At 48.4% G+C, this 18,995-nt stretch overlaps 1 protein-coding gene across 6 annotated transcripts in view; it reads right to left on the minus strand.

Annotated features, from left to right (window-relative positions):
* EIF4B (eukaryotic translation initiation factor 4B) overlaps positions 1 to 18,995 on the minus strand; it is a 520,800-nt gene that overhangs the window by 359,430 nt on the left and 142,375 nt on the right. For all 6 annotated transcript variants that reach the window (XM_069230641.1, XM_069230644.1, XM_069230643.1 and 3 more), the window contains exon 7: positions 18,638 to 18,745. In XM_069230641.1, coding sequence (XP_069086742.1) covers positions 18,638 to 18,745 — 108 coding nt within the window. The remainder of the gene's footprint in view (positions 1 to 18,637; positions 18,746 to 18,995) is intronic.

Consider the following 18,995-nt stretch of genomic DNA (forward strand, 5'->3'; position numbering starts at 1 on the left):
AGGATTCCCCCAATAGGATTAGGGATGTGTCCCCCTCCCCTCAGGGAGGAGGCACAAAGAGGGTGTAGGCACCCTCAAGGACAGTAGCCATTGGCTACTGCCCTCCCTGACCTAAACACACCCCTAAATTCTGTATTTAGGTGCTCCCCAGAACCTAGGAACTCAGATTCCTTCAACTTACGAAGAAGAGGACTGCTGAGCTGAAAAATCCCTGCAGAGAAGACGGCGACACCAACTGCTTTGGCCCCAGCCCTACCGGCCTGTCCCCCCTCCTTCAGAAGAAAACTGCCCCAGGACCAGCGACCTCTGAATCCTCAGAGGACTGCCCTGCTTCCAAAAGACCAAGAAACTCCCGAGAACAGCGGCCCTGTTCAACAAAGACTGCAACTTTGTTTCCAGAGGAGCAGATTTAAAGACCCCTGCAATCCCCGCAAGAAGCGTGAGACTTGCAACACTGCACCTGGCGACCCCGACTCGACTGGTGGAGAACCAACGCTACAGGGAGGACCCCCCAGCGACTCCAAGACTGTGAGTAACCAAAGTTGTCCCCCTGAGCCCCCACAGCGATGCCTGCAGAGGGAATCCCGAGGCTCCCCCTGACCGCGACTGTCTGAATCCAAAATCCTGACGCCTGGAAGAGACCCTGCACCCGCAGCCCCCAGGACCTGAAGGATCGGAACTCCAGTGCAGGAGTGACCCCCAGGAGGCCCTCTCCCTTGCCCAGGTGGTGGCTACCACCGAGGAGGCCCCCCCCCCCCTTGCCTGCCTGCACCGCTGAAGAGACCCCTTGGTCTCCCATTGAAACCTATTACAAACCTGATGCGTGTTTGCACACTGCACCCGGCCGCCCCCGCGCTGCTGAGGGTGTACTTTTTGTGCTGACTTGTGTCCCCCCCGGTGCCCTACAAAACCCCCCTTGTCTGCCCTCCGAAGACGCGGGTACTTACCTGCTGGCAGACTGGAACCGGGGCACCCCCTTCTCCATTGAAGCCTGTGTGTTTTGGGCACCACTTGGACCTCTGCACCTGACCGGCCCTGAGCTGCTGGTGTGGTAACTTTGGGGTTGCGCTGAACCCCAAATGGTGGGCTAACTTGGACCCAACTTTGAACCCTGTAGGTGGTTTACTTACCTGCAAAACTAACAAACACTTACCTCCCCCAGGAACTGTTGAAAATTGCAGTGTCTAGTTTTAAAATAGCATATTGCCATTTGTGTGAAAACTGTATATGCTATTTTGCTAATTCAAAGTTCCTAAGTGAAATACCCTTCATTTGAAGTATTACTTGTAAATCGTGAACCTGTGGTTCTTAAAATAAACCAAGAAAATATATTTTTCTATACAAAAATCTATTGGCCTGGAATTGTCATTGGGTGTGTTCCTCATTTATTGCCTGTGTGTGTACAACAAATGCTTAACACTACTCTCTGATAAGCCTACTGCTCGACAACACTACCACAAAATAGAGCATTAGAATTATCTTTTTTTGCCACTATCTTACTTCTAAGGGGAACACTTGGACTCTGTGCATGCTATTTCTTACTTTGAAATAGTACATACAGAGCCAACTTCCTACATTGGTGGATCAGCGGTGGGGTACAAGACTTTGCATTTGCTGGACTACTCAGCCAATACCTGATCACACGACTAAATTCCAAAAATTGTCATTAGAAACAGATTTTTGAAATTTGAGCTATTTTTCTAAATTTTTAAAAGTCCTGCTAGGGCCTTGTGTTAGTTCCTGTTAGCATTTTTTTTTTTAGAGTTTAAAAGTTTTGTGAACGTTTGAATTAAGTTCTAGAGTTTTAGATTCTTAAAGTATTCCAACGTTTAGAAACATAATGTCTAATGCAGAGTGATTGTGATGAACTCATCCTCACCCCTTATCTGCATCTTAGGATGTCAGAGTTAAGGTCTCTCTGCAAAATCAAAAAGATTAAAACTGGTTCAAATTCTACCAAAGTACAGCTCCAGGAGCTTTTGGCAGAGTTTGCTAAAAACAACCCCTCTGATGATGGCCTCACAGAGGGGGACCCTAGTCACAATGAGGATTTCCCACCTCCAGTCCTAGTTAGGGAGCCCAGGGTCTCTCAAACCCTGACTCCAAATGTGATAGTTAGAGATGCTGCTTCTCTCACAGGAGAGTCCAGCAACTCTGGAAGCATTGAGGGCAGCCTCAATGAAGATGACCTCTTGTTAGCCAGGATGGCCAAAAGATTGGCTTTAGAGAGACAGCTCCTAGCCATAGAAAGGGAAAGACAAGAGATGGGCCTAGGTCCCATCAATGGTAGCAGCAACATAAATAGGGTCAGAGATTCTCCTGACATGTTGAAAATCCCAAAAGGGATTGTAACTAAATATGAAGATGGTGATGACATCACCAAATGGTTCACAGCTTTTGAGAGGGCTTGTGCAACTAGAAAAGTAAACAGATCTCACTGGGGTGCTCTCCTTTGGGAAATGTTCACAGGAAAGTGTAGGGATAGACTCCTCACACTTTCTGGAAAAGATGCAGAATCCTGTGACCTCATGAAGGCTACCCTGATTGAGGGCTTTGGACTCTCCACTGAGGAGCATAGAATTAGGTTCAGGGGGGCTCAAAAATCCTCGAGCCAGACCTGGGTTGATTTTGTAGACTACTCAGTAAAAACACTGGATGGTTGGATTCATGGCAGTGGTGTAAATGATTATGATGGGCTGTACAATTTATTTGTGAAAGAACACCTGTTAAGTAATTGTTTCAATGATAAACTGCATCAGCATCTGGTAGACCTAGGACCAATTTCTCCCTAGGAATTGGGAAAGAAGGCGGACCATTGGGTCAAGACTAGGGTGACCAAGACTTCCACAGGGGGTGACCAAAAGAAAGGGGTCACAAAGCCTCCCCAGGGGAAGAGTGTTGAGACATCCAAGGGAAAAAGTAAAGAGTCTTCTACAGGGCCCCAAAAACCTGCTCAGGAGGCAGGGCCCAGAGCCTCTTCACAAACAAATTTTGGGTTCAAGGGTAAAAACTTTGATCCCAAAAAGGCCTGGTGTCGTAGCTGTAATCAGCAAGGACACCAAACTGGAGACCAGGCCTGTCCCAAGAAAGGTTCCACTTCTAACTCTACTCCAGCTAACACTGGAATGGCCAGTCTCCAAGTGGGATCAACAGTGTGCCCAGAGCAAATCAGGGTTCACACTGAAGCTACATTAGTCTCTGAGGGTGGGATGGATTTAGCCACACTGGCTGCCTGGCTCCCTAATATGCAAAAATACAGGCAGCAACTTTTAATTAATGGGACAAGTGTGGAAGGCCTGAGGGATACAGGTGCCAGTGTCACCATGGTGACAGAGAAACTGGTTTCCCCTGGTCAATACCTGGATGGACAAACTTACCCAGTCACCACCGCGGACAATCAGACTAAAGCACATCCCATGGCTATGGTAACTTTAGAGTGTGGAGGGGTCAATGGCCTGAAACAGGTGGTGGTCTCCTCAAATATCCCTGTAGACTGTTTGCATGGAAATGACCTGGCGTCCTCAGCATGGGCTGAGGTAGAACTCAAAACCCATGCAGCCATGCTGGGTATCCCTGAATTGGTGTGTCAAGACAAGGGCACAGTGCAAGGCTGTATGTACCCCTGGGTCTCCCTTTTGAACTACATTGCAAACCCGACTCCTGTTTGCACACTGCACCCGGCCGCCCCGTGCCGCTGAGGGTGTACTTTGTGCTGACTTGTGCCCCCCCCCCCTGGTGCCCTACAAACCCCCCCCCCCGTTCTGCCCTCCGAAGACGCGGGAACTTACCTGCTGGCAGACTGGAACCGGGGAACCCCCTTCTCCATTGAAACCTATGTGTTTTGGGCACCAGTTTGACCTCTGCACCTGACCGGCCCTGAGCTGCTGGTGTGGTAACATTGGGGTTGCTCTGAACCCCCAACGGTGGGCTACCTTGGACCCAACTTTGAACCCTGCAGGGCACACTTCTCAGTCAAGTCAGCATCAGTAACAGGCAAAAAGTGGGGGGTAACTGCAACAGGGAGCCATTTCTTTACAATTACAAAGTGGTAATGTCATTCATGGGGGGCTCTCAAAGAGCTTGTAATGGATGCATGTGTGTTCAATGAAGTGTCCACATCATTTGAGCGCAAAGTTTTGTTAACACCTTGGGTGCCCTGGATGTACGGGTTACGTCATGGGCAGCACCACTCTGGTGACCAGGACGTAACCGTTCCGTCCAGATAGGGGCCCACGGGGGAAGCTCTGCCTGTTCCCCCCCCCCCCCCCCTCCCCCCCTCCACCTTCCGCCCCAAGGGCCTGGCACCCCCTCCCCTGGGCAGGGATGGAAGGGGAATTGGGCAAGATTATTTTAGGCCTTTTCTGTCTTTGTCTCATCTAAACAGATAATTCTGCTGCACCTGTCAGCCTAAAAATGTTTTTTTCCAAACTGCCCTTTTGGACCAGCTTTGGTTCCCCCTCAATTTCGACATGTTTTTGCCTCTTCCCTGTCACAGGCACTTGGCCCATCTACACAAGTGAGGTTTCATTTTTACCGTGAGACTGAGGGGAATGTTGGGTGATAGGACATTTGTCCCGGTGCAGTGATCCCACACAGAAATGTGGGAAAAATGAGTTTTTTTTTTTTTTAGCTAAATTTGAGGTTTGCTGAGGATTCTGGGTAAGAAAACACTGAAGGATCCATGCAAGTCACACCTCCCTGGACTCCCTTGGTTGTCTAGTTTTCAGAAATGTCTGTGTTTGATAGGTTTCCCTAGATGGCTGCTGAGCCCAGGACCAAAAACGCAGGTGCTGTGCCCCCCAGCAAAAACAGGTCGTTTTGTATTTGATATTTTGATGTGTCCAGATAGTGTTTTGGGGCATTTCATTTCTCGGTGCTAGGTCTACCCATACAAGTGAGGTACCATTTTATCAGGGGAGTCGGGGGAACGTTGGGTGAAAAGAAATTTGTTGCTTCTCTCAGATTCCAAAACTGTCACCAAAATGTGAGGAAATTTTTTTTGTTGGCCAAATTTTGAGGTTTGCAAAAGATTCTGGTTAACAGAACCCGGTGAGAGTCCCACAAGTCAGCCCATCCTGGATTCCCTTAGGTGTCTAGTTTTAAAAAATGCGCAGGTTTGGTAGGTTTCCCTAGGTGCAGGTTGAGCTAGAGGCTGATGTGTCCATGTTGTATTTCCTGTCACGTGCATTAGGCCTACCCACGCAAGTGAGGTACCATTTGTATCGGGAGACTTGGGGGAACACAGAATAGCAAAACAAGTGTTATTGCCCCTTGTCTTTCTCTACATTTTTCCTTCCAAAAGTAAGAAGGTGTGTAAAAAAGACATTAATTTGAGAAATGCCCTGTAATTCACATGCTAGTATGGGCATCCCGGAATTCAGAGATGTGCAAATAACCACTGCTGCTCTACACCTTATCTTGTGCCCAATTTGGAAATATAAAGGTTTTCGTCATACTTATTTTTCACTCTTTATATTTGTAAGGAAATGCCTCCTTGGCATGGTTGCCCCCTGACTTTTTGCCTTTGCTGATGCTATGTTTACAATTGAAAGTGTGCTGAGGCCTGCTAACCAGGCCCCAGCACCAGTGTTCTTTCCCTAACCTGTACTTTTGTATCCACAATTGGCAGACCCTGGCATCCAGATAAGTCCCTTGTAACTGGTACTTCTAGTACCAAGGGCCCTGATGCCAAGGAAGGTCTCTAAGGGCTGCAGCATGTCTTATGCCACCCTGGAGACCTCTCACTCAGCACAGACACACTGCTTACCAGCTTGTGTGTGCTAGTGAGGACAAAACGAGTAAGTCGACATGGCACTCCCCTCAGGGTGCCATGCCAGCCTCTCACTGCCTATGCAGTATAGGTAAGACACCCCTCTAGCAGGCCTTACAGCCCTAAGGCAGGGTGCACTATACCATAGGTGAGGGTACCAGTGCATGAGCATGGTACCCCTACAGTGTCTAAACAAAACCTTAGACATTGTAAGTGCAGGGTAGCCATAAGAGTATATGGTCTGGGAGTCTGTCAAACACGAACTCCACAGCACCATAATGGCTACACTGAAAACTGGGAAGTTTGGTATCAAACTTCTCAGCACAATAAATGCACACTGATGCCAGTGTACATTTTATTGTAAAATACACCACAGAGGGCACCTTAGAGGTGCCCCCTGAAACTTAACCGACTATCTGTGTAGGCTGACTAGTTTTAGCAGCCTGCCACAAACCGAGACATGTTGCTGGCCCCATGGGGAGAGTGCCTTTGTCACTCTGAGGCCAGTAACAAAGCCTGCACTGGGTGGAGATGCTAACACCTCTCCCAGGCAGGAATTGTCACACCTGGCGGTGAGCCTCAAAGGCTCACCTCCCTTGTGCCAACCCAGCAGGACACTCCAGCTAGTGGAGTTGCCCGCCCCCTCCGGCCAGGCCCCACTTTTGGCGGCAAGGCCGGAGAAAATAATGAGAATAACAAGGAGGAGTCACTGGCCAGTCAGGACAGCCCCTAAGGTGTCCTGAGCTGAGGTGACTCTAACTTTTAGAAATCCTCCATCTTGCAGATGGAGGATTCCCCCAATAGGGTTAGGATTGTGACCCCCCTCCCCTTGGGAGGAGGCACAAAGAGGGTGTACCCACCCTCAGGGCTAGTAGCCATTGGCTACTAACCCCCCAGACCTAAACACGCCCTTAAATTTAGTATTTAAGGGCTACCCTGAACCCTAGAAAAGTAGATTCCTGCAACAAGAAGAAGGACTGCCCAGCTGAAAACCCCTGCAGCGGAAGACCAGAAGACGACAACTGCCTTGGCTCCAGAAACTCACCGGCCTGTCTCCTGCCTTCCAAAGATCCTGCTCCAGCGACGCCTTCCGAAGGGACCAGCGACCTCGACATCCTCTGAGGACTGCCCCTGCTTCGAAAAGACAAGAAACTCCCGAGGACAGCGGACCTGCTCCAAGAAAAGCTGCAACTTTGTTTCCAGCAGCTTTAAAGAACCCTGCAAGCTCCCCGCAAGAAGCGTGAGACTTGCAACACTGCACCCGGCGACCCCGACTCGGCTGGTGGAGACCCGACACCTCAGGAGGGACCCCAGGACTACTCTGATACTGTGAGTACCAAAACCTGTCCCCCCTGAGCCCCCACAGCGCCGCCTGCAGAGGGAATCCCGAGGCTTCCCCTGACCGCGACTCTTTGAACCTAAAGCCCCGACGCCTGGGAGAGACCCTGCACCCGCAGCCCCCAGGACCTGAAGGACCGGACTTTCACTGGAGAAGTGACCCCCAGGAGTCCCTCTCCCTTGCCCAAGTGGAGGTTTCCCCGAGGAACCCCCCCCTTGCCTGCCTGCAGCACTGAAGAGATCCCGAGATCTCTCATAGACTAACACTGCGAACCCGACGCTTGTTTCTACACTGCACCCGGCCGCCCCCGCGCCGCTGAGGGTGAAATTTCTGTGTGGACTCGTGTCCCCCCCGGTGCCCTACAAAACCCCCCTGGTCTGCCCTCCGAAGACGCGGGTACTTACCTGCAAGCAGACCGGAACCGGGGCACCCCCTTCTCTCCATTCTAGCCTATGTGTTTTGGGCACCACTTTGAACTCTGCACCTGACCGGCCCTGAGCTGCTGGTGTGGTGACTTTGGGGTTGCTCTGAACCCCCAACGGTGGGCTACCTTGGACCAAGAACTGAACCCTGTAAGTGTCTTACTTACCTGGTAAAACTAATCAAAACTTACCTCCCCTAGGAACTGTGAAAATTGCACTAAGTGTCCACTTTTAAAACAGCTATTTGTCAATAACTTGAAAAGTATACATGCAATTTTGATGATTTGAAGTTCCTAAAGTACTTACCTGCAATACCTTTCGAATGAGATTACATGTAGAATTTGAACCTGTGGTTCTTAAAATAAACTAAGAAAAGATATTTTTCTATATAAAAACCTATTGGCTGGATTTGTCTCTGAGTGTGTGTACCTCATTTATTGTCTATGTGTATGTACAACAAATGCTTAACACTACTCCTTGGATAAGCCTACTGCTCGACCACACTACCACAAAATAGAGCATTAGTATTATCTATTTTTACCACTATTTTACCTCTAAGGGGAACCCTTGGACTCTGTGCATGCTATTCCTTACTTTGAAATAGCACATACAGAGCCAACTTCCTACATTGGTGGATCAGCGGTGGGGTACAAGACTTTGCATTTGCTGGACTACTCAGCCAATACCTGATCACACGACAAATTCCAAAATTGTCATTAGAAATTGATTTTTGCAATTTGAAAAGTTTTCTAAATTCTTAAAAGACCTGCTAGGGCCTTGTGTTAGATCCTGTTTAGCATTTCTTTTAGAGTTTAAAAGTTTGTAAAAGTTTGAATTAGATTCTAGAACCAGTTTTAGTTTCTTAAAAAGTATTCCAACTTTTAGAAGCATAATGTCTAGCACAGACGTGAATGTGGTGGAACTCGACACCACACCTTACCTCCATCTACAGATGAGAGAGCTAAGGTCACTCTGTAAACTAAAGAAAATAGCAATGGGCCCCAAACCTACCAAAGTACAGCTCCAGGAGCTTTTGGCAGAGTTTGAAAAGGCCAACCCCTCTGAGGATGGCAACTCAGAGGATGAAGATAGTGACTTGGAGGGAAATTCCCCCCCTCCAGTCCTACTTAGGGAGAGCAGGGCTTCTCAAGCCCTGACTCCACAAATAATAGTCAGAGATGCTGGTTCCCTCACAGGAGGGACCAACAACTCTGAAATCACTGAGGATAACTCCAGTGAAGAGGACATCCAGTTAGCCAGGATGGCCAAAAGATTGGCTTTGGAAAGACAGATCCTAGCCATAGAGAGGGAAAGACAAGAGATGGGCCTAGGACCCATCAATGGTGGCAGCAACATAAATAGGGTCAGAGATTCTCCTGACATGTTGAAAATCCCCAAAGGGATTGTAACTAAATATGAAGATGGTGATGACATCACCAAATGGTTCACAGCTTTTGAGAGGGCTTGTGTAACCAGAAAAGTGAACAGATCTCACTGGGGTGCTCTCCTTTGGGAAATGTTCACAGGAAAGTGTAGGGATAGACTCCTCACACTCTCTGGACAAGATGCAGAATCTTATGACCTCATGAAGGGTACCCTGATTGAGGGCTTTGGATTCTCCACTGAGGAGTACAGGATTAGGTTCAGGGGGGCTCAAAAATCCTCGAGCCAGACCTGGGTTGACTTTGTTGACTACTCAGTGAAAACACTAGATGGTTGGATTCAAGGCAGTGGTGTAAGTAATTATGATGGGCTGTACAATTTATTTGTGAAAGAACACCTGTTAAGTAATTGTTTCAATGATAAACTGCATCAGCATCTGGTAGACCTAGGACCAATTTCTCCCCAAGAATTGGGAAAGAAGGCGGACCATTGGGTCAAGACAAGGGTGTCCAAGACTTCAACAGGGGGTGACCAAAAGAAAGGGGTCACAAAGACTCCCCAGCAGAAGGGTGATGAGACAACCAAAACTAAAAATAGTAAAGAGTCTTCTACAGGCCCCCAAAAACCTGCACAGGAGGGTGGGCCCAGAGCCTCTTCACAAAACAATGGGTACAAGGGTAAAAACTTTGATCCCAAAAAGGCCTGGTGTCATAGCTGTAAACAGCATGGACACCAAACTGGAGACAAGGCCTGTCCCAAGAAAGGTTCCACTCCAAACTCCCATCCAGGTAACACTGGTATGGCTAGTCTCCAAGTGGGATCAACAGTGTGCCCAGAGCAAATCAGGGTCCACACTGAAGCTACTCTAGTTTCTGAGGGTGGGGTGGATTTAGCCACACTAGCTGTCTGGCCGCCTAACATGCAAAAATACAGACAGCAACTCTTAATTAATGGGACTAGAATAGAGGGCCTGAGGGATACAGGTGCCAGTGTCACCATGGTGACAGAGAAACTGGTTTCCCCTGGCCAATACCTGACTGGAAAAACTTACACAGTCACCAACGCTGACAATCAGAGAAAAGTACATCCCATGGCAATGGTTACTTTAGAATGGGGAGGGGTCAATGGCCTGAAACAGGTGGTGGTCTCCTCAAATATCCCAGTGGACTGTCTGCTTGGAAATGACCTGGAGTCCTCAGCATGGGCTGAGGTAGAGCTAAAAACCCATGCAGCCATGCTGGGTATCCCTGAACTGGTGTGTGTGAAAACAAGAGCACAATGCAAGGCACAGGGTGAAAAAGTAGAGCTGGAGTCTGGAAAAATGGCCCAGCCTACCAAGAGAACAGGAAAGTCAGTTGGGAAACCAACTGCAACACAGCAAAAGAAAGGGAACCTCTCTTCTCAGGAAGAAGTTCTGCCCTCTGAGGGAACTGAGCCTTTGGAACTTGAACCTTATCAGGTTGAGCTCTTAGGCCCAGGGGGACCCTCAAGGGAAGAGCTGTGTAAGGGACAAGAAACCTGTCCCTCTCTTGAAGGCCTTAGGCAGCAAGCTGCTGAAGAGTCCAAAGGCAAGAAAAATGGAACACATAGGGTCTATTGGGAAGATGGGCTCCTGTACACTGAGGCCAGAGACCCCAAACCTGGTGCCACTAGGAGAGTGGTAGTGCCTCAGCTGTTCAGAGAGTTCATCCTAACATTGGCCCATGACATTCCCCTTGCTGGACATTTGGGACAAACCAAGACGTGGGAGAGGTTAGTCAACCACTTCTACTGGCCCAATATGTCCAACATGGTTAAGGAGTTTTGCCTCTCCTGCCCCACCTGTCAAGCCAGTGGTAAGACAGGTGGGCACCCAAAGGCCCCCCTCATTCCACTTCCAGTGGTGGGGGTGCCCTTTGAAAGAGTGGGTGTGGACATAGTTGGTCCACTGGAACCTCCCACAGCCTCAGGAAATATGTATATCCTGGTAGTAGTGGATCATGCTACCAGGTATCCTGAAGCTATTCCCCTTAGGTCGACTACTGCCCCTGCAGTAGCCAAGGCCCTCATTGGTATCTTTACCAGGGTGGGTTTCCCTAAGGAGGTGGTGTCTGACAGAGGTACCAACTTCATGTCAGCATACCTAAAGCACATGTGGAATGAGTGTGGAGTGACTTATAAATTCACTACACCTTACCATCCACAAACTAATGGCTTAGTTGAGAGATTCAACAAGACATTAAAAGGCATGATCATGGGGCTCCCAGAAAAACTCAAAAGGAGATGGGATGTCCTCCTGCCATGTCTGCTTTTCGCTTACAGGGAGGTACCACAGAAGGGAGTAGGGTTCTCACCCTTTGAACTTCTGTTTGGTCATCCTGTAAGGGGACCACTTGCCCTTGTTAAAGAAGGCTGGGAGAGACCTCTCCATGAGCCTAAACAGGACATAGTGGACTATGTACTTGGCCTTCGCTCTAGAATGGCAGAGTACATGGAAAAGGCAACCAAAAACCTTGAGGCCAGCCAACAGCTCCAGAAGTTTTGGTATGACCAAAAGGCTGCACTGGTTGAGTTCCAACCAGGGCAGAAAGTCTGGGTTCTGGAGCCTGTGGCTCCCAGGGCACTCCAGGACAAATGGAGTGGCCCTTACCCAGTACTAGAGAGGAAGAGTCAGGTCACCTACTTGGTGGACCTGGGCACAAGCAGGAGCCCCAAAAGGGTGATCCATGTAAACCGCCTTAAGCTCTTCCACGACAGGGCTGATGTCAATCTGTTGATGGTAATGATGGTAAACAGATGAGGATCAGGAGGCAGAGAGTGAACCTCTCCCTGATCTTCTGTCATCAGACCCAAAAGATGGTACAGTAGATGGAGTGATCTACTCAGACACCCTCTCTGGCCAACAGCAAGCTGATTGTAGGAGAGTCCTACAACAGTTTCCTGAACTCTTCTCCTAACCCCTGGTCAGACACACCTGTGTACCCATGATGTGGACACAGGAGACAGCATGCCTGTCAAGAACAAAATCTTTAGACAGTCTGACCATGTTAAGGAAAGCATCAAGGTGAAGTCCACAAGATGCTGGAATTGGAGTCATTGAGCGCTCTGACAGCCCCTGGGCTAGCCCAGTGGTCTTAGTCCCCAAACCTCACACCACAGATGGAAAGAAAGAGATGAGGTTTTGTGTGGACTACAGAGGGCTCAATTCTGTCACCAAGACAGATGCTCATCCAATTCCAAGAGCTGATGAGCTCATTGATAAATTAGGTGCTGCCAAATTTCTAAGTACCTTTGGACTTAACAGCAGGGTACTGGCAAATAAAAATGGCACCTGGAGCAAAAGAAAAGACAGCATTCTCCACACCTGATGGGCATTATCAGTTTACTGTTATGCCCTTTGGTTTAAAGAATGCCCCTGCCACCTTCCAAAGGTTGGTGAATCAAGTCCTTGCTGGCTTGGAGTCCTTTAGCACAGCTTATCTTGATGATATTGCTGTCTTTAGCTCCACCTGGCAGGATCACCTGGTCCACCTGAGGAAGGTTTTGAAGGCTCTGCAATCTGCAGGCCTCTCTATCAAGGCATCCAAATGCCAGATAGGGCAGGGAACTGTGGTTTACTTGGGGACACCTTGTAGGTGGAGGCCAAGTTCAGCCACTCCAACCCAAGATCCAGACTATTCTGGACTGGGTAGCTCCAAAAACCCAGACTCAAGTCAGGGCATTCCTTGGCTTGACTGGGTACTACCGGAGGTTTGTGAAGGGATATGGATCCATTGTGACAGCCCTCACTGAGCTCACCTCCAAGAAAATGCCCAAGAAAGTGAACTGGACTGTGGACTGCAACAGGCCTTTGACACCCTGAAACAGGCAATGTGCTCAGCACCAGTTCTCAAAGCTCCAGATTATTCTAAGCAGTTCATTGTGCAGACTGATGCCTCTGAACATGGGATAGGGCAGTTTTGTCCCAAAACAAATGATGATGGCTTGACCAGCCTGTTGCTTTCATTAGCAGGAGGTACTCCCCAGGGAGCAGCGTTGGAGTGCCATTGAGAGGGAGGGCCTTTGCTGTGGTCTGGTCCCTGAAGAAGCTGAGACCATACCTCTTTGGGACTCACTTCCTAGTTCAAACTGACCACAGACCTCTCAAATGGCTGATGCAAATGAAAGGTGAAAATCCTAAACTGTTGAGGTGGTCCATCTCCCTACAGGGAATGGACTTTATAGTGGAACACAGACCTGGACTGCCCATGCCAATGCAGATGGCCTTTCCAGGTTCTTCCACTTAGAAAATGAAGACTCTCTTGGGAAAGGTTAGTCTCATCCTCTTTCGATTGGGGGGGGTTGTGTAAGGAAATGCCTCCTTGGCATGGTTGCCCCCTGACTTTTTTGCCTTTGCTGATGCTATGTTTACAATTGAAAGTGTGCTGAGGCCTGCTAACCAGGCCCCAGCACCAGTGTTCTTTCCTAACCTGTACTTTTGTATCCACAATTGGCAGACCCTGGCATCCAGATAAGTCCCTTGTAACTGGTACTTCTAGTACCAAGGGCCCTGATGCCAAGGAAGGTCTCTCAGGGCTGCAGCATGTCTTATGCCACCCTGGAGACCTCTCACTCAGCACAGACACACTGCTTACCAGCTTGTGTGTGCTAGTGAGGACAAAACGAGTAAGTCGACATGGCACTCCCCTCAGGGTGCCATGCCAGCCTCTCACTGCCTATGCAGTATAGGTAAGACACCCCTCTAGCAGGCCTTACAGCCCTAAGGCAGGGTGCACTATACCATAGGTGAGGGTACCAGTGCATGAGCATGGTACCCCTACAGTGTCTAAACAAAACCTTAGACATTGTAAGTGCAGGGTAGCCATAAGAGTATATGGTCTGGGAGTCTGTCAAACACGAACTCCACAGCACCATAATGGCTACACTGAAAACTGGGAAGTTTGGTATCAAACTTCTCAGCACAATAAATGCACACTGATGCCAGTGTACATTTTATTGTAAAATACACCACAGAGGGCACCTTAGAGGTGCCCCCTGAAACTTAACCGACTATCTGTGTAGGCTGACTAGTTTTAGCAGCCTGCCACAAACCGAGACATGTTGCTGGCCCCATGGGGAGAGTGCCTTTGTCACTCTGAGGCCAGTAACAAAGCCTGCACTGGGTGGAGATGCTAACACCTCTCCCAGGCAGGAATTGTCACACCTGGCGGTGAGCCTCAAAGGCTCACCTCCTTTGTGCCAACCCAGCAGGACACTCCAGCTAGTGGAGTTGCCCGCCCCCTCCGGCCAGGCCCCACTTTTGGCGGCAAGGCCGGAGAAAATAATGAGAATAACAAGGAGGAGTCACTGGCCAGTCAGGACAGCCCCTAAGGTGTCCTGAGCTGAGGTGACTAACTTTTAGAAATCCTCCATCTTGCAGATGGAGGATTCCCCCAATAGGGTTAGGATTGTGACCCCCTCCCCTTGGGAGGAGGCACAAAGAGGGTGTACCCACCCTCAGGGCTAGTAGCCATTGGCTACTAACCCCCCAGACCTAAACACGCCCTTAAATTTAGTATTTAAGGGCTACCCTGAACCCTAGAAAAGTAGATTCCTGCAACAAGAAGAAGGACTGCCCAGCTGAAAACCCCTGCAGCGGAAGACCAGAAGACGACAACTGCCTTGGCTCCAGAAACTCACCGGCCTGTCTCCTGCCTTCCAAAGATCCTGCTCCAGCGACGCCTTCCGAAGGGACCAGCGACCTCGACATCCTCTGAGGACTGCCCCTGCTTCGAAAAGACAAGAAACTCCCGAGGACAGCGGACCTGCTCCAAGAAAAGCTGCAACTTTGTTTCCAGCAGCTTTAAAGAACCCTGCAAGCTCCCCGCAAGAAGCGTGAGACTTGCAACACTGCACCCGGCGACCCCGACTCGGCTGGTGGAGACCCGACACCTCAGGAGGGACCCCAGGACTACTCTGATACTGTGAGTACCAAAACCTGTCCCCCCTGAGCCCCCACAGCGCCGCCTGCAGAGGGAATCCCGAGGCTTCCCCTGACCGCGACTCTTTGAACCTAAAGCCCCGACGCCTGGGAGAGACCCTGCACCCGCAGCCCCCAGGACCTGAAGGACCGGACTTTCACTGGAGAAGTGACCCCCAGGAGTCCCTCTCCCTTGCCCAAGTGGAGGTTTCCCCGAGGAACCCCCCCCTTGCCTGCCTGCAGCGCTGAAGAGATCCCGAGATCTCTCATAGACTAACACTGCGAACCCGACGCTTGTTTCCTACACTGCACCCGGCCGCCCCCGCGCCGCTGAGGGTGAAATTTCTGTGTGGACTCGTGTCCCCCCCGGTGCCCTACAAAACCCCCTGGTCTGCCCTCCGAAGACGCGGGTACTTACCTGCAAGCAGACCGGAACCGGGGCACCCCCTTCTCTCCATTCTAGCCTATGTGTTTTGGGCACCACTTTGAACTCTGCACCTGACCGGCCCTGAGCTGCTGGTGTGGTGACTTTGGGGTTGCTCTGAACCCCCAACGGTGGGCTACCTTGGACCAAGAACTGAACCCTGTAAGTGTCTTACTTACCTGGTAAAACTAATCAAAACTTACCTCCCCTAGGAACTGTGAAAATTGCACTAAGTGTCCACTTTTAAAACAGCTATTTGTCAATAACTTGAAAAGTATACATGCAATTTTGATGATTTGAAGTTCCTAAAGTACTTACCTGCAATACCTTTCGAATGAGATATTACATGTAGAATTTGAACCTGTGGTTCTTAAAATAAACTAAGAAAAGATATTTTTCTATATAAAAACCTATTGGCTGGATTTGTCTCTGAGTGTGTGTACCTCATTTATTGTCTATGTGTATGTACAACAAATGCTTAACACTACTCCTTGGATAAGCCTACTGCTCGACCACACTACCACAAAATAGAGCATTAGTATTATCTATTTTTACCACTATTTTACCTCTAAGGGGAACCCTTGGACTCTGTGCATGCTATTCCTTACTTTGAAATAGCACATGACAGAGCCAACTTCCTACAATATTTCAGCAAATTGATTGCTGTATACCGATATAGAATGAACACCCTTGCAAGGTGCAGCTCATTTATTGGCTCTGGGTACCTAGGGTTCCTACAAGCCCTATATATCCCCGCAACCAGAAGAGTCCAGCAGACATAACGGTATATTGCTTTAAAAAATCTGACATTGCAGGAAAAAGTTAGAGTTAAACGGTTGAGAAAAATTGCTGTTTTGTTCACCTCAATTTCATTTTTTTTTTTATTTTCAGCTGTTATTTTCTGTAGGAAAACCTTGTAGGATCTACACAAATGACCCCTTGCTGAATTCAGAATTCTGTCTACTTTTCAGAAGTGTTAAGCTTTCTGGGATGCAGCAGTGGTTTCACACCCATTTTCTGTCACTAACTGGAAGGAGGCTGAAAGCACAGAAATAGTAAAAATGGGGTATGTCCCAGTAAAATGTCACAATTGTGTTGAAAATTGGGGTTTTCTGATTGAAGTCTGCCTGATCCTGAAAGCTTGGAAGCTGGTGATTTTAGCACCGCCAACCACAAGCATCTTCTGCAGTCCTTTTTTCCCATTTTTATTTTTTTTAACAAAGACGAAAGCTTCACTATTTTAGTTAACTTATTGGTCTCCTTCAGGGGAACCCACAACGTCTGGGTACCTCTAGAATTCCCTAGGATGTTGGAAAAGAAAGGAGGCAAATTGGCATGGTAGCTTATGTGGACAGAAAGTTATGACGGCCTAAGTGTGAACTGCCCCAAATAGCCGGGAAAAGGCCTGGCACCTGAGGGGAAAAGGCCTGGCACCTGAGGGGAAAAGGCCTGGCACCTGAGGGGAAAAGGCCTGGCACCTGAGGGGAAAAGGCCTGGCACCTGAGGGGAAAAGGCCTGGCACCTGAGGGGAAAGGCCTGGCACCTGAGGGGAAAAGGCCTGGCAGCAAAGGGGAAAAGGCCTGGCAGCAAAGGGGAAAAGGCCTGGCAGCAAAGGGGAAAAGGCCTGGCAGCAAAGGGAAAAGGCCTGGCAGCAAAGGGGAAAAGGCCTGGCAGCAAAGGGGAAAAGGCCTGGCAGCAAAGGGGAAAAAGGCCTGGCAGCAAAGGGAAAAGGCCTGGCAGCAAAGGGGAAAAGGCCTGGCAGCAAAGGGGAAAAGGCCTGGCAGCAAAGGGGAAAAGGCCTGGCAGCAAAGGGGAAAAGGCCTGGCAGCAAAGGGGAAAGGCCTGGCAGCAAAGGGGAAAAGGCCTGGCAGCAAAGGGAAAAGGCCTGGCAGCAAAGGGGAAAAGGCCTGGCAGCAAAGGGAAAAGGCCTGGCAGCAAAGGGGAAAAGGCCTGGCAGCAAAGGGGAAAAGGCCCTGGCAGCAAAGGGGTTAAGAAACATAACGTTTTCTGGTGCTCAAGCCCTTTCGTTGCATACAATGTGCATCTAGCCCTCTTGAGGAGTGGATCTGCAGGAGGCTTGGGGTTGCTGGTCGCTTTCACATAGACACTGCGGTTTGCCTAGAGACTAACAAAAGGTTTGGCTTTAGGAAAAGGAGGCAAATTAACAAGCTGCAATGATACTTGTAATGGATCCACCAATGGAATTACAAATGAGATGTCGTTAGAGGGTCTGGAAATTGGCCAGGAGAGGGTGATTATTACAGTTGCTTCAAAGGTGAAGGTGCCACCACTGAGAGGCTCAACACTGAAAACCTTAACTTGTATGTCCTGACACTAAACGGTAACACAGGCTGATGTAGTAACGTAAAGTGGAGAGACGTCGAGTATGAAGCAAACAACAGTTGAGATCGGCACTTCATAAGAAGAGAAGGCATAGCAACAGTCAAAAAAAATGCAAGATCAAGACAAGAAACCCCCTCATTCTACTTGTATGTTACAGACATCAAATTAAAAGGAGAAATCTTGAAGAAAAACTCAGAAATAAATGAAACACACTCACTGTTCCAAGCATCCACTCACACAAACCAGAACAAAGACCTGACTTAGGAGCAAACTGCATGTACAAGGCATCATGCTATTTGAAGCCTTGGACGCAAGGTGAACAGTTATTTTTTAATTTTTTAACCCGCACATGTAAAAGCCAACCAGTTTGCTCCGTTTCCCATTCCCTAGGTATTTTAGGCAACGCTTCAGTTGTTGGTGCTGCAATGTAGTATTTGGAAAGGGTGCTTTCTTGTTTTCATGAAATGTCTATCATTTGGAAATCCTTATATTGATAAGCTCTTAGAAAGTGTTTCTCCTCTTTGGGTCATGCTGGACTTTTCACCTTCTGAAATATTGGATATAATGTCTTCAAGAGCTACCACAGGTAGTGAAGAAAACATTTAACATTTAGGAGTATTAACTGAGATAAAATGCACTTAGGACTTTCATCACAGAACTTGCAAATCACAGAATGAAAATATCTCCACAGCCGAAACAGGCCAGTTCACAAAGCAGTGGATGTGAAGGAGGCAATTAGCAACACAAAATGCATAATAAATCCTTCAGATCATTTATTCCAGTTACGCAAAATGTTGCAACTGGCACACAGTGGTTTTCAGATCATAAGATAATGGTCATTTGTCACTCTCCATTCCCCATATATTTGTTACTACAGCTTGCCCAAGCTAGATCACAGGATGAAAATTCATCCTGCATGAATTAGTTTTAAAGCTTTCAAAGAAAGGTTTTCAAATTGATTAAATTCCACTTCAAGTTGCCCAGTTTAACTTTAGCTCTTATATCAACCGTCCTTTACCTTCCCTACGATCTCTATCATCATAGCGATCCCGTGGTGCTCTGTCAAACCCATCTCGACGTGGACCATCACGATATCGATCAGACTCATACCGGTCACTTTTAAACCCTGGAGAAAGACAAGAATGCAAAAAAGTAAAAACAAGGTGACCGAAACCAAGCAGTGGAGTCACTGACACATTTTCATAAAGGAATGATTAGCCATTAATACTTAATCATAAAAGCTGTCTACCACACCAATTGTAGGAAGTTGCCTCTGTGTGCACTATTTCAAAGTAAGGAATAGTATGCACAGAGTCCAAGGGTTCCCCATAGAGGTAAGATAGTGGCAAAAAGAGATAATACTAATGCTCTATTTT

This window comes from Pleurodeles waltl, chromosome 4_2 (genome assembly GCF_031143425.1).
Source record: "Pleurodeles waltl isolate 20211129_DDA chromosome 4_2, aPleWal1.hap1.20221129, whole genome shotgun sequence".
Taxonomy (NCBI): Eukaryota; Metazoa; Chordata; class Amphibia; order Caudata; family Salamandridae; genus Pleurodeles; species Pleurodeles waltl.